Source organism: Schistocerca gregaria, chromosome 2 (genome assembly GCF_023897955.1).
Source record: "Schistocerca gregaria isolate iqSchGreg1 chromosome 2, iqSchGreg1.2, whole genome shotgun sequence".
Taxonomy (NCBI): domain Eukaryota; kingdom Metazoa; phylum Arthropoda; class Insecta; order Orthoptera; family Acrididae; genus Schistocerca; species Schistocerca gregaria.
This window is the reverse complement of record NC_064921.1, coordinates 187,542,826-187,554,968: the sequence shown is the minus strand read 5'-3', so window position 1 is coordinate 187,554,968 and position 12,143 is coordinate 187,542,826. Positions and strand designations below refer to the sequence as shown.

General features: G+C 46.0%; 1 protein-coding gene across 10 annotated transcripts in view; it reads left to right on the top strand.

Annotated features, from left to right (window-relative positions):
• The window catches only part of LOC126336656 (dual 3',5'-cyclic-AMP and -GMP phosphodiesterase 11-like), a 2,376,149-nt gene that overhangs the window by 2,281,613 nt on the left and 82,393 nt on the right, over window positions 1-12,143 (top strand). For 8 of the 10 annotated variants that reach the window (XM_050000589.1, XM_050000587.1, XM_050000585.1 and 5 more), the window contains 2 exons: window positions 5,239-5,584; window positions 11,074-11,349. In XM_050000589.1, the coding sequence (XP_049856546.1) occupies window positions 5,239-5,584; window positions 11,074-11,349 (622 nt within the window). The remainder of the gene's footprint in view (window positions 1-5,238; window positions 5,585-11,073; window positions 11,350-12,143) is intronic. The other 2 variants (XM_050000590.1, XM_050000588.1) reach the window with 1 other exon arrangement.

Sequence of the window (12,143 nt, the reverse complement as noted above, 5' to 3'; positions counted from 1 at the left end):
ATGTTAAACAGTTTGTCCGATCTGAACCATATACCTACTTATTACCCATATAAATTACAAATTGTTTCCTTGGAAAGTGTAAGGTGTGTCTCACAGTTATTGATTCGCAGCAGCATTTCGCAGAAAACTGGTAGCGACATGATTTCTCGTCTGGTTTCAGCCGCCATACCTCGTTTGTATACATAAGCAGGTGCTTTCGAGGTGCTTAGTGAAAAGTCTCCAACAGGATCTGGAGGTACTAGGAAAACCAAGGAGAAGCCTTTTATTGCTCTATTGGTGTATGTTCAGTAGACTTTGTTATTGTGCTCACTGGAAACATTTCCAAAAATACGTTATCAGTTAACAGAACTTTACTTTCCAATTTCTGTAGATTATATGCACCACATGCTGGCTTCAGTTACACACGTTGAAACTTTGCCTCTTACCGCCATGGTGGACCTAAATGCTGAGAACTAAAATGTGAACGGAGCTGGCATGAACAAATCGCGGTCCTTTGGTGTCGGGAGCGAAGCGGATAAATCCTGGGGGAAATTCGACTTTTTATACAACGGTTAAATGCTAAACAACAACAATAATAATAATGTCTATATCAAACAACGAGGGAATATAGTGAAGTAAATAGGCAGTGAGACCCGGAAGTGTGAAAATAAATTACTGAATGAGCTACGCGAAAAATATCAAGGATTTTAGACCTGTGAATATACTGAAATTTTAAGAACCATATGAAATCCCCACCTCCTCTGTTTTGAAAAGAAAGATAGTCATAAGAAAGTCAAATGAACAAAATTGTTAAATCCTTATTGAATACTTGCTAAATTAGTGAATACTAATTAATCCAGTCAGAACTGAAACAATCTAAGGATCAAAGTCTCCTGCACTAGGTTGCAATGAGATCAAAAACAACAGTCACTGACGAAAGACCAACAAAGCTAATGGTTCAAATGGCTCTGAGCACTATGGGACTCAACTGCTGTGGTCATTAGTCCCCTAGAACTTAGAACTACTTAAACCTAACTAACCTAAGGACATCACACACGTCCATGCCCGAGGCAGGATTCGAACCTGCGACCGTAGCAGTCGCACGGCTCCGGACTGCGCGCCTAGAACCGCGAGACCACCGCGGCCGGCCAACAAAGCTAATAGAGAAGACTCTATAACAGCAGAATTCTGGAAACTTGTACGTAAAGAAGCAATTGACGTTATACGTAAAACCAAAGGAAACATATGGGAGAAAGAAGAACCAGAACATGACTAGAAATCAGCGTTGATTAATCCTCTGCGGAAGAAGGGCAACACTACAGAAATGAATGTTATCGTGGTGTCACATTACTTTCGGCAACGTACAAGATTCTGTTACTATCCATCTTTAAAACAGGAAGAATGATAAGTTTAGCATAAACCGGGAAGATATCAAGGAGGATTCCTAACAGCATAACAAATACTGAATCTCTAAACAATAATAAGATATTATACGCTGAAAGATAAACAACATGTATTTATTTTTGTACAGGCCTGTTTTAGAAGTGTGGCCCTATCGACCTTAATATCCTTCATAACGCACTGGCAAGATTGGGATTTGTTGAACTACTACAATTATACACTCCTGGAAATGGAAAAAAGAACACATTGACACCAGTGTGTCAGACCCACCATACTTGCTCCGGACACTGCGAGAGGGCTGTACAAGCAATGATCACACACACGGCACAGCGGACACACCAGGAACCGCGGTGTTGGCCGTCGAATGGCGCTAGCTGCGCAGCATTTGTGCACCGCCGCCGTCAGTGTCAGCCAGTTTGCCGTGGCATACGGAGCTACATCGCAGTCTTTAACACTGGTAGCATGCCGCGACAGTGTGGACGTGAACCGTATGTGCAGTTGACGGACTTTGAGCGAGGGCGTATAGTGGGCATACAGGAGGCCGGGTGGACGTACCGCCGAATTGCCCAACACGTGGGGCGTGAGGTCTCCACAGTACATCGATGTTGTCGCCAGTGGTCGGCGGAAGGTGCACGTGCCCGTCGACCTGGGACCGCACCGCAGCGACGCACGGATGCACGCCAAGACCGTAGGATCCTACGCAGTGCCGTAGGAGACCGCACCGCCACTTCCCAGCAAATTAGGGACACTGTTGCTCCTGGGGTATCGGCGAGGACCATTCGCCACCGTCTCCATGAAGCTGGGCTACGGTCCCGCACACCGTTAGGCCGTCTTCCGCTCACGCCCCAACATCCTGTAGCCCTCCTCCAGTGGTGTCGCGACAGGTGTGAATGGAGGGACGAATGGAGACGTGTCGTCTTCAGCGATAAGAGTCGCTTCTGCCTTGGTGCCAATGATGGTCGTATGCGTGTTTGGCGCCGTGCAGGTGAGCGCCACAATCAGGACTGCATACAACCGAGGCACACAAGGCCAACACCCGGCATCATGGTGTGGGGAGCGATCTCCTACACTGGCCGTACACCTCTGTTGATCGTCGAGGTGACACTGAATAGTGCACGGTACATCCAAACCGTCATCGAACCCATCGTTCTACCATTCCTAGACCGGCAAGGGAACTTGCTGTTCCTACAGGACAATGCACGTCCGCATGTATCCCGTGCCACCCAACGTGCTCTAGAAGGTGTAAGTCAACTACCCTGGCCAGCAAGATCTCCGGATCTGTCCCCCATTGAGCATGTTTGGAACTGGATGAAGCGTCGTCTCACGCGGTCTGCACGTCCAGCACGAACGCTGGTCCAACTGAGGCGCCAGGTGGAAATGGTATGGCAAGCCGTTCCACAGGACTACATCCAGCATCTCTACGATCGTCTCCATGGGAGAATAACAGCCTGCATTGCTGCGAAACGTGGATATACACTATACTAGTGCCGACATTGTGCATGCTCTGTTGCCTGCGTCTATGTGCCTGTGGTTCTGTCAGTGTGATCATGTGATGTATCTGACCCCAGGAATGTGTCAATAAAGTTTCCCCTTCCTGGGACAATGAATTCACGGTGTTCTTATTTCAATTTCCAGGAGTGTAAATCATATGGCTGGTAAAATATTGTACACTTTCGGTGTATAACACTTGCTGTAGGGATTTGTATGTATGTATGACTGTATGTATGTATGTATGTATGTTTTTATTTAATCTTCCAGTTGTTGATCACCATATCCCAAAATTGCAAATGTGTTCCAGTACTGGTTCAAATGTTGTATTAAATTAATTTAGATTTATATGAGTTGCGCTGTAGTACTGTGCTCGCCTGATTATAATGAAATAGGTTGTTATTCTGAAAGTGTGAATCAAAGTGAAATACCACCGTGAACATGTGAAATGTAATCGTTATTAACAGACATTCCGTCTGTGTTAGGCAGATGTGGCTGTTTCAATAAGTCAATGTGTTCTACTAGCTGCTGTACACGAACGATCCAGAAGGCCAAATGTACTCGCGCCGTTCCAGACCTTGCTGTGTGCTGCATCTGTATCTGTACTCGGCAAGACAAAATATAGTGTGTGGCGGATGGTACTTTGGCTTCACTATGTTTTGCCGCCACACCCCACACCCCTCCCACCTTTTTCATACCCCATTTGCGAAAGGCGTGTGGGAAGAGAGACTGTCAGCGAAGCTCCGTTTCAGCTATAATTTCCTCATATTTACTATTTCACGTGACGTACATGTAAGCAAGTAATGTGTTGTCTAATCTTACCAGAATTTATTAGTAGGGTGGGTTGACCTTTCCAGCCGCTTTCCAAGGTCATAAGCATCCTAATTAACCGAAGCCATTAACGACCACTACGCAGTCGAAGGCTGTCAGCAGCTCATTTGCCATACGACTGCCCAAGGTCACATGACGTCACAGTATTTAATAACAGCGCTTACGTTCTGGAGCCCCAAGGCCTTGGGTTCAAACCTCGGCATGTGTAGTGTAGAGCTATAAGCTTCATAGCGTCATGGCCTTGGGACGTTGTTGTGAAATAACACGACAATTAAGCTGTTATATAGATGTAGTGGCTTAAACCCAGCTCAAGGCCTTTGTGCTCTGAAGCTTAGAGAACTTAGCATAATTGCATAGAATTCTACAGTGGACATTATTGCGAAATTTTGATTAAATTACGCGAAAATTAAACAGCTTCCAAATGCCAGGGGCTGAACACGGAACCGTGAGACTCCATAGCTTGCTCGTTGTTGTGAAACAGTGTGACGTCATATGAACCTTGACAATCTTAAGCCAACCTTCGATTGCATAGTTGTTGTTTATGATCTCAGTTAATTAGTATGTTTATGTCCTTGCGGAGCGACTCAAACGGCCATCCCATCCTACGCACATTCTCTTGGAATACTAATCCAATCTGGTAAGGGGACTAGAGTGATGAACACTACTGAAGAATCGGTTGAACAATTATTTTGTAAACCACTTTTTCGTGGAAGAATTACATTTCCTTTTCATAGAACGTTTTTTTTATGTAGTCATTCGTGTTAGGTCGCTCCGGATGGTTAGTCCTGGGTATTTTGCTGTAGTTACTCTTTCTTGTGATTTACCCGCCAGGGTAGCCGAGAGCGCTAACGCGCTGCTTTCTGGACTCGGTAGGCGCGCCGGCCCCGGATCGAATCAGCCCGGCGGATTAACGACGAGGGCTGGGGTGCCGGCCAGCTTGGATGTGGTTTTTAGTCGGTTTTCCAAATCCCGCTAGGTGAATACCGGGCTGGTCCCCACGTTCCGCCTCAGTTACACACGTCGCAGACATTTGAACCACTTCCGCACTATTTCACGATTTACACTAGACGCAGACAGTTGGGGTGTACTGATTCTGTACTGGGGGGTACGGGGTGGCGGCAGGAAAGGCATCGGGTCATCCCTAAAACTAACACTGCCAAATCTGTTGTAACCCCACCGACCCTGCGATCGCTGCGGAACTATGGCGTAAGCGAAAGAAAGAAAGAAAGAACTCTTTCTAGTGATTTGTCACGAATGATATAAACCAACAGCAGTAGATTTCTTCGTCTATTTATGGGCAATACGTTACATTACACGGATCTGGCTCTGTTCGGCGGATTGTGGCCTTGCCGAAAAACCAATCGGACCGGCTGAACCTCGTCAGGCCATCCGAGGTTCCTGACGCAAGGAGAGGTAGGTAGGGTTGGGCACGACGACATTTGGCCTGCTGGATCGTCGGTGTGTAGCGGCCTCGGTGTCGGGTTCTTAGCTGGCGAGGCAGCAGAGGTGAAGGCGCGCCCGCCTTTGGTCTGGTAATAGGAAGGCGACGCGGCAGGTGGTGGACGCGTGGCTCGTGGCGCACGCGACTCCCACGCCGAGCAGCGCCGAGACGCTGACGTCGCCGTCGCACGGGGCGCCGTCGCGCGCCGGCTCGGGCGCCACCACGCCCGTGCGCAAGATCTCGGCGCACGAGTTCGAGCGCGGCGGCCTGCTCAAGCCCATCGTCAACACCATCGACGGCACGCCCACCTTCCTGTCCGAGGAGGGCAGCGGCACCACCGTCGGCGTCTCCGGCGGCTGCATCGGCAGCACCGGCGGCCGCTCGCAGCGCCGCTCCCGCCACGAGCTCAGGCACCTCGACGAGAAGGAGCTCATCTTCGAACTCGTAAGTGCCAGCTTTTGCCTGTTTCAGGGAGGAGCCGGACACTGCAACCCACCTTCGGCCTACCTGTCGGGGGCTACTATGAAATTACTCTTCTCAAAGGACTGACACAGTTTCAGAGGCTTTATTTGTCTCGTACAGATGATACGATTCTGTGTATGCGGTTCGCAGGGGAGCTTCTATAAAGTTTTGAAGGTAGGAGACGAGGTACTGGCAGAAGTGAAGCTGTGAGGACGGGGCGTGAGTCGTGCTTGGGTAGCTCAAATGGTAGAGCCCTTGCCGGCGAAAGGCAAAGGTCCCGAGTTCGAGTCTGGGTCCGGCACACAGTTTTCATCTGCCAGGAAGTTTCAGATTATATCCGTATCTTGAAGTGGATTTATTTCAGTTGATAAGTCACAGGCGGTTTGTGAATTTACTGTATTTCAGTGATCGCTCGCCGCTTTTCCGGTCGTATTTGCCTTATCACCTAGAAACCGTGCATAATATCTTCCGTGGCTTCGTTATAAATACAGAGAATTGCTTGTCACAGACCAGCACTCCTGTGGCTGCGTATATTGCTATCAAACCGAAAGCAACCTCTATTGCATCATGGTCCGTACAAGAACTCTAGCTACTGACCAGTGCCCTTCTAACCTCTCTCCTCTCCAAACTTGTCATCAAGCAGAGAAGACAAAGGGTGCTCGGACCCCGCTGTTGGCATTCGTAATGCCACGATCCTGTCCGCATGCCCGAAATGGCGTTCAGTGGCTGTCTGCTTCAACGAGCACTTTGTCGCCGTCGGTCCGTGGAATTCGGGTTAGCCGTTTCGTCCCCTCAGCCATTCCGGGGTCATGGCAATCTGCAGAGGCGTAGCCACAACTTAGGCAGTAGCCGTTGAAAAGCCTACCACTCCCAATTGGGAGGAGATTTCACATGCAATCTTCTGTCTTCGGATGTTAGCTCCGGTGTTCGTAGCAATACAGCAGACATGAACCTTGCACCAACTCTGCAGTGGCTGCTCATATTGAGAGGATACCGTAGTTGTCTTCGTATTAATAAATCAGCTGCTGTTGCAAAGGCGTCCGCAGAAATTTATCAGAGAAGAGGCAAGAGTCTAAAATTGTCGTTAATAATGTAACAGATTTGGTGATTCTGAGAACATACAGTGCCTTAAAAACTAAACTAGACGCGAATTGCGGAAAACTTATTGTATCTCAAACGATTGATAGCTGAAATTTTTTTTTAGCTGTAGATTTCTCTGATACCGAAATTGTAATCATATTTCTTTAGGACAGGGTGTCCGGAAATTCCCGTTACATACTTCCAGGACTTATACAGGGGAGTGAGTAGACAATATTCTGAATTGGAACCCATGTCCGGAAACGTACCGTTTGCGTGCTACAACCATTTGTAAACATGTTGGTAACGCGACCACGTTTACAAGTAATTTACTAGACGCGACCCAGTATATCAAGTGTTTTACAATTACACTCATTGGTAACCAATGAAATTTAAAGGAAACGTGAGGCAATACGGCCTCTTCCTGTTCGCGCGTGCGATGTCTCCTTGGAGCACCACATGCACACCTGCTGACGGTGAAAGAACCCCATTCTCGAAGCCGTTGCGTAATTGTAGCGAAAAGTTTGCGAAATGGAATCGGACGTTGTGGACAACGATGAGCAGCTCTTCCATTACAGTGAGCTCCACCGTACAGAAGGATCATGTCGGGGTGTTCTGCAAACGTGTACTAAACCATGTTACTCTAACACTCACAGACACGTGAATGCGACTCGATCCAGGCCAGAGAGGTAGGATAGACGTAATAACCCTCCACCATGATAACCGTGTTGCATACCTACCTAGCGAATATATTTTAAAACGACTGTGGCACGGAAACGTTACGTTACCGAACAAGGGTTCCTATTCAAAATATTATGTACTCACTACCTTCTACAAGTCGTAGAAGACTATAACGGGAATTTCCGGACATCCTATACATACTAAGTGCATATTTTTATATTACTAATATGAATACCAACATTTGGACTCAACGATCTAAAATACACCTTTCTATGATTATATTTAACCTAAATGAGTGAGTCCGAGTCATAGTACAGAAAGACATCATAGAACCAGCTCTGGTCTGAACTGTACTCTACGCACACCGCGGGCTAAACGCCTCATTTGGCCTTCCATACATTTGTTATCTTTCATTATATGGAAAGTGGCAAAATAAAACTAGTCGGACCGTGCTATACGCCGTATGTCAGCTACTGTCTAGTTTCTGTGTTGTTTGGTCCACTGAGTAGTCCAGCTCAATATGCCGCTGTCAGAAATGGCCTCTTGCGAGGTATCCGACGACAAATGTTCATTGTATGCAGTTCGCTCGCATACTGGTCGATATAAACCAGCACTCACTGACTGCAGCAGTCTCTGTCGTGTTAATCGTCTCCTGTGCCTGCCGTTTAACCTTTTTCTACGACCAGTGTTTTGACACCTTGTCACATGGCTGTGATTGGTACACTGTTCCATATAGACAACTGTACAGTCCACGTTGAAGCACCAAGAAATCGGTCAACTCCATTCGCTGTGTGGTCATAGGCAAGTCCAAACACGATGGCGCCTTTCTGATATTCTGTCACGTCTCCATATGTTACTGTGCCGACTCCAAGCAAACTGGCACATACTCGGCACTTGACTGCCATGATTTAGGTCAGAAATGGAGAACCGCATGACCGTCTTCTAGCGGTTCAACCCAATCTATCGGGATCAACAGCAGCCAATGTGCGCTTTGACGGAGGTAGCTCTCCCACTGTGTTACGTTAATCTTGTGATGTGTGTCTTGTGCTTCATCTAAACTGACGGCACTTTTCGCACTCGCTTATCTGCGCATGTTGCAGCTTGCTTTAAAGTGCATGTAAATCATCTCTGCGCGTTGTGCTGTTATTTCGTTATTACGTGAACTTTTTTTTCTTTCCGAGATTTTGTAAATTTGGAAATCGGGATTGAATCTTTCCTTTCATCTTATAGCACCTTCACAAACAGCTCCACAGCTAAATAATCATTCGCTTACCTCATTTTTCTTTAGTATACGAATAATTTTGATTACATAGTGCAAGATATTTATAAGTTTTAGATTTCACACGGCCAGTTTTATGATCATCTCTTTTTCTCGTGTTCCACCATCTTCATCTCGCATCATAGTAGCATCTATATTCAACTGATTAATTATTTTGTATGTATTCCATTTAAGATACCATTTAGGATCATCGAAGTTAATCCATGACATCTTAACACGGGTTCCAACGTCATGTCCCTTACTCTCAGTGTCTTCCCCCGTATTCCTATCCTCTCAGATTGTTTGGAACACCAACTCACTTTATATCATGTAATTAACAACAATTCAGCGCAAAATATTGCAGTAATAGGAACCTACAACTTACTATTTTTTCCTGTTTCACAACTGTAGTTGAATTACTGGATGTAACTTAGCTGTAAAGATATTAACAGGAGAAGGGTGAAACATCTTTTAGCCATAAAAATAGTTAGCACAGAATCCAATGAAAACAATTCATATACTTAAAATACTCTTAATTATGTGATTTTTAACTGCATTTGTAAATACATAAGCTTCCTCTTTACTGGAGCGTCTCGTGATAACAAATATACAAAATTCACATTTTTTCGAAACATTCAAAAACTACAAACTCCTTAGCCTTTTTCTGTAGATCCATTTTCTTGACCTCCTACCTGTTTTCTCTGGTTACTCTACCTCCTCCTCTGCTCTTATGACCACGGTATATCTATATTCACTGTTTTTGTTCGCATAACGTCGAGGTGTTCTAGAACAGTAAAGTGCCAAAATCCTGTTTCTACATCCACTCCCTCCAGGATTAATTTCGAAGATACATAACAACCAATGTAGGCAGAAATTGCTTAAAACATACTTGTCTGTACCTAATCTTTGGAAAAGAATTTGGTTTTTGGTACATTTCCTAACAAGAGTTACACAGTGGATGTAGTGAGATAGGGAGAATCAAAGACGCACTTTGTGAATCTAAAAGAGGATATAGTGTTATTTCTTTGAGCCACGTGCACTGTAGCGTCAAAATTCAAGACATAGTAACTCGAAAACTAAAAAATATATTTGCTTGAAACAGCTATTTCTGGTAGTTGTAAACTCTGCTTTTCCCAAGGTGCAAAGAAGTAAAATTCGATTTTTTGGCTATAAAATTAGTTTAACACCTCCCACACATTGTTAGCAAAAATCTCGAAATGTTCTTGACTGATTTACTTCATATGTTTACGCGATACCGTAATAAGGATTTAACAGAAAACAGGCAAGTTGTATTTGTGGTTTATCGCCTTATGATAAGAATACTCCCATGGGAACTGAATCGCCCGAAACTTTGTAATTCTACGCTATCTCAGATTAAAACTATGCGAAATACTGTCATTGAAGCTAATATCTTCTCAAATCCATCACCTGGAAGGTCATATACCAATGATCCCAACCGATTTACCCATTAATTTTAAGCGAATTCAATTCCAGATCAGTGTCTCGTATCTAATAACAATGGACATGGCTAAAGATCAGAGAGAGAGAGAGAGAGAGAGAGAGAGAGAGAGAGAGAGAGAAGAGCTGGACAGAGAGGAGGGTCGGAGGAAGTGGACGGATAGAGATGGGAAAGGAGGAGATAGATAGAGAGGGAGAGCTGAAGAGGAGATTGACAGGGGGGGGGGGGGCAGAGGGAGAAAGGCAGGTGGTAAGAGAGAGGGAGAGGAGGGTATGGAAAATGTGTGCCGCGCGGGATATGCCGAGCGGTCTTGGGCGCTGCAATCATGGGTAGTGCGGCTGGTCCCGGCGGAGGTTCGAGTCCTCCCTCGGGCATGGGTGTGTGTGTGTGTGTGTGTGTGTGTGTGTTTGTCCTTAGAATTTCGGTTAAGTAGTGTGTAAACTTAGGGACTAATGACCTTAGCAGTTAAGTCCCATAAGATTACACACACATTTGAACATTTTTTGAACAAATGTATGTGAAATCTTATGGGACTTAACTGCTAAGGTCATCAGTCTCTAAACTTACACACTACTTAACCGAAATTATCCTAAGGACAGACACACACACCGATGCCCGAGGGAGGGCTCGAACCTCCGCCGGGACCAGCCGCACCGTCCATGACTGCAGCGCCTCAGACCGCTCTGCTAATCCCGCACGGCAGAAAGAGGGGGGCAGAAGTTGATTAACATAGAGAGGGGGAAAGAGGAGGAGGAGGAGGAGGAGGAGGAGGAGGAGGAGGAGGAGATTAACAAGGAGAGGGGGAGGAGTAGTTGCATAGAAAGTGGGAGAGGAGGAGATTAAGACAGATATCAAATTTCCGTAATATTTAGCAAGTGCGAAATACTTCGGGTTGGCTAGCTAATATATATGCATTTAGATTGTTTTACGATCAATTTTTGTTGGCTATCTCCTCTAGATTCGGTTTCTAATATAGTAAAATACTGGTGTTGGCAGGTGAAGGACATCTGCAACGAGCTGGACGTGCGGTCGCTGTGCCACAAGATCCTGCAGAACGTGAGCATGCTTCTGCACGCGGACCGCGGCTCGCTGTTCCTGGTGCAGGGCTGCGCCAGCAAGCGCTACCTCGTCTCCAAGCTGTTCGACGTGTGCTCGCGCTCTACGCTGCAGGAGATGGAGAAGAAGGACGAGATCCGCATCCCCTGGGGCACCGGCATCGTCGGTTTCGTCGCCGAGAGCGGGGAGCCCGTCAACATCCCCGACGCCTACAAGGTGAGTCACTGGGGCCAGCACCAACATTCTCTTTGCGAGCTGTGGATGGATGGCGTGTCTGGCGGTTAGGTCAGCAAAGAACACCGCCATTACGAGTGTGGAAAGATCTGTAACCTTAACTTTCTCGCGAGTCACGAAGAAACCGGTGAGACAACGAATTTGAAACTGAAAGTTTACCGTCTAACCTCCTTGCCTAGGGACGCCAGATGAAAGTTGATGTCGTCAAGCCCTGAATCAAAATTGAGCAACGGGTAACTGGGGAGGGGCGCTTGAGAGCGCTACCTCGAGAGCGTGTCTTCTGTACGTTCCTAGGCAAGGGGCTGGGGGGCTCACACGCCGATGTGTGGGTCCCTGCATTCTATAGCTTTTAATTTAAATGAATTCCTTTAACTTGACTTCTTTGTGATTTTTAAGGTATGTTAAAGATTGATGACAATTGATTACGTATTTATTTTAAAAATTATCACTCGATATTGCAGCAATTGTTCCAGTTTACAGATATTACAATTTTACAACTTATAGCTCGAGTATATTATATACCAATCTGCACGCAGTTTTCTACGGGCAAGACGGAATTGCGTTGACCAAATGTATACCGCCAAAGCCTCCCAATATTTTACATAGGACATCCACTACGTGAGGAGGATAACAGGCAAACTGGGGACCAGATACGTTAACACAAGGGGGTCAAATTTTCTAAATTAAACGAGAACATTCATTTCATTACACAATCCGAAGCTGGAAATAAAAGAATTAGTACAAATATTCAAACACCTCTCTTCCATACGTGAACG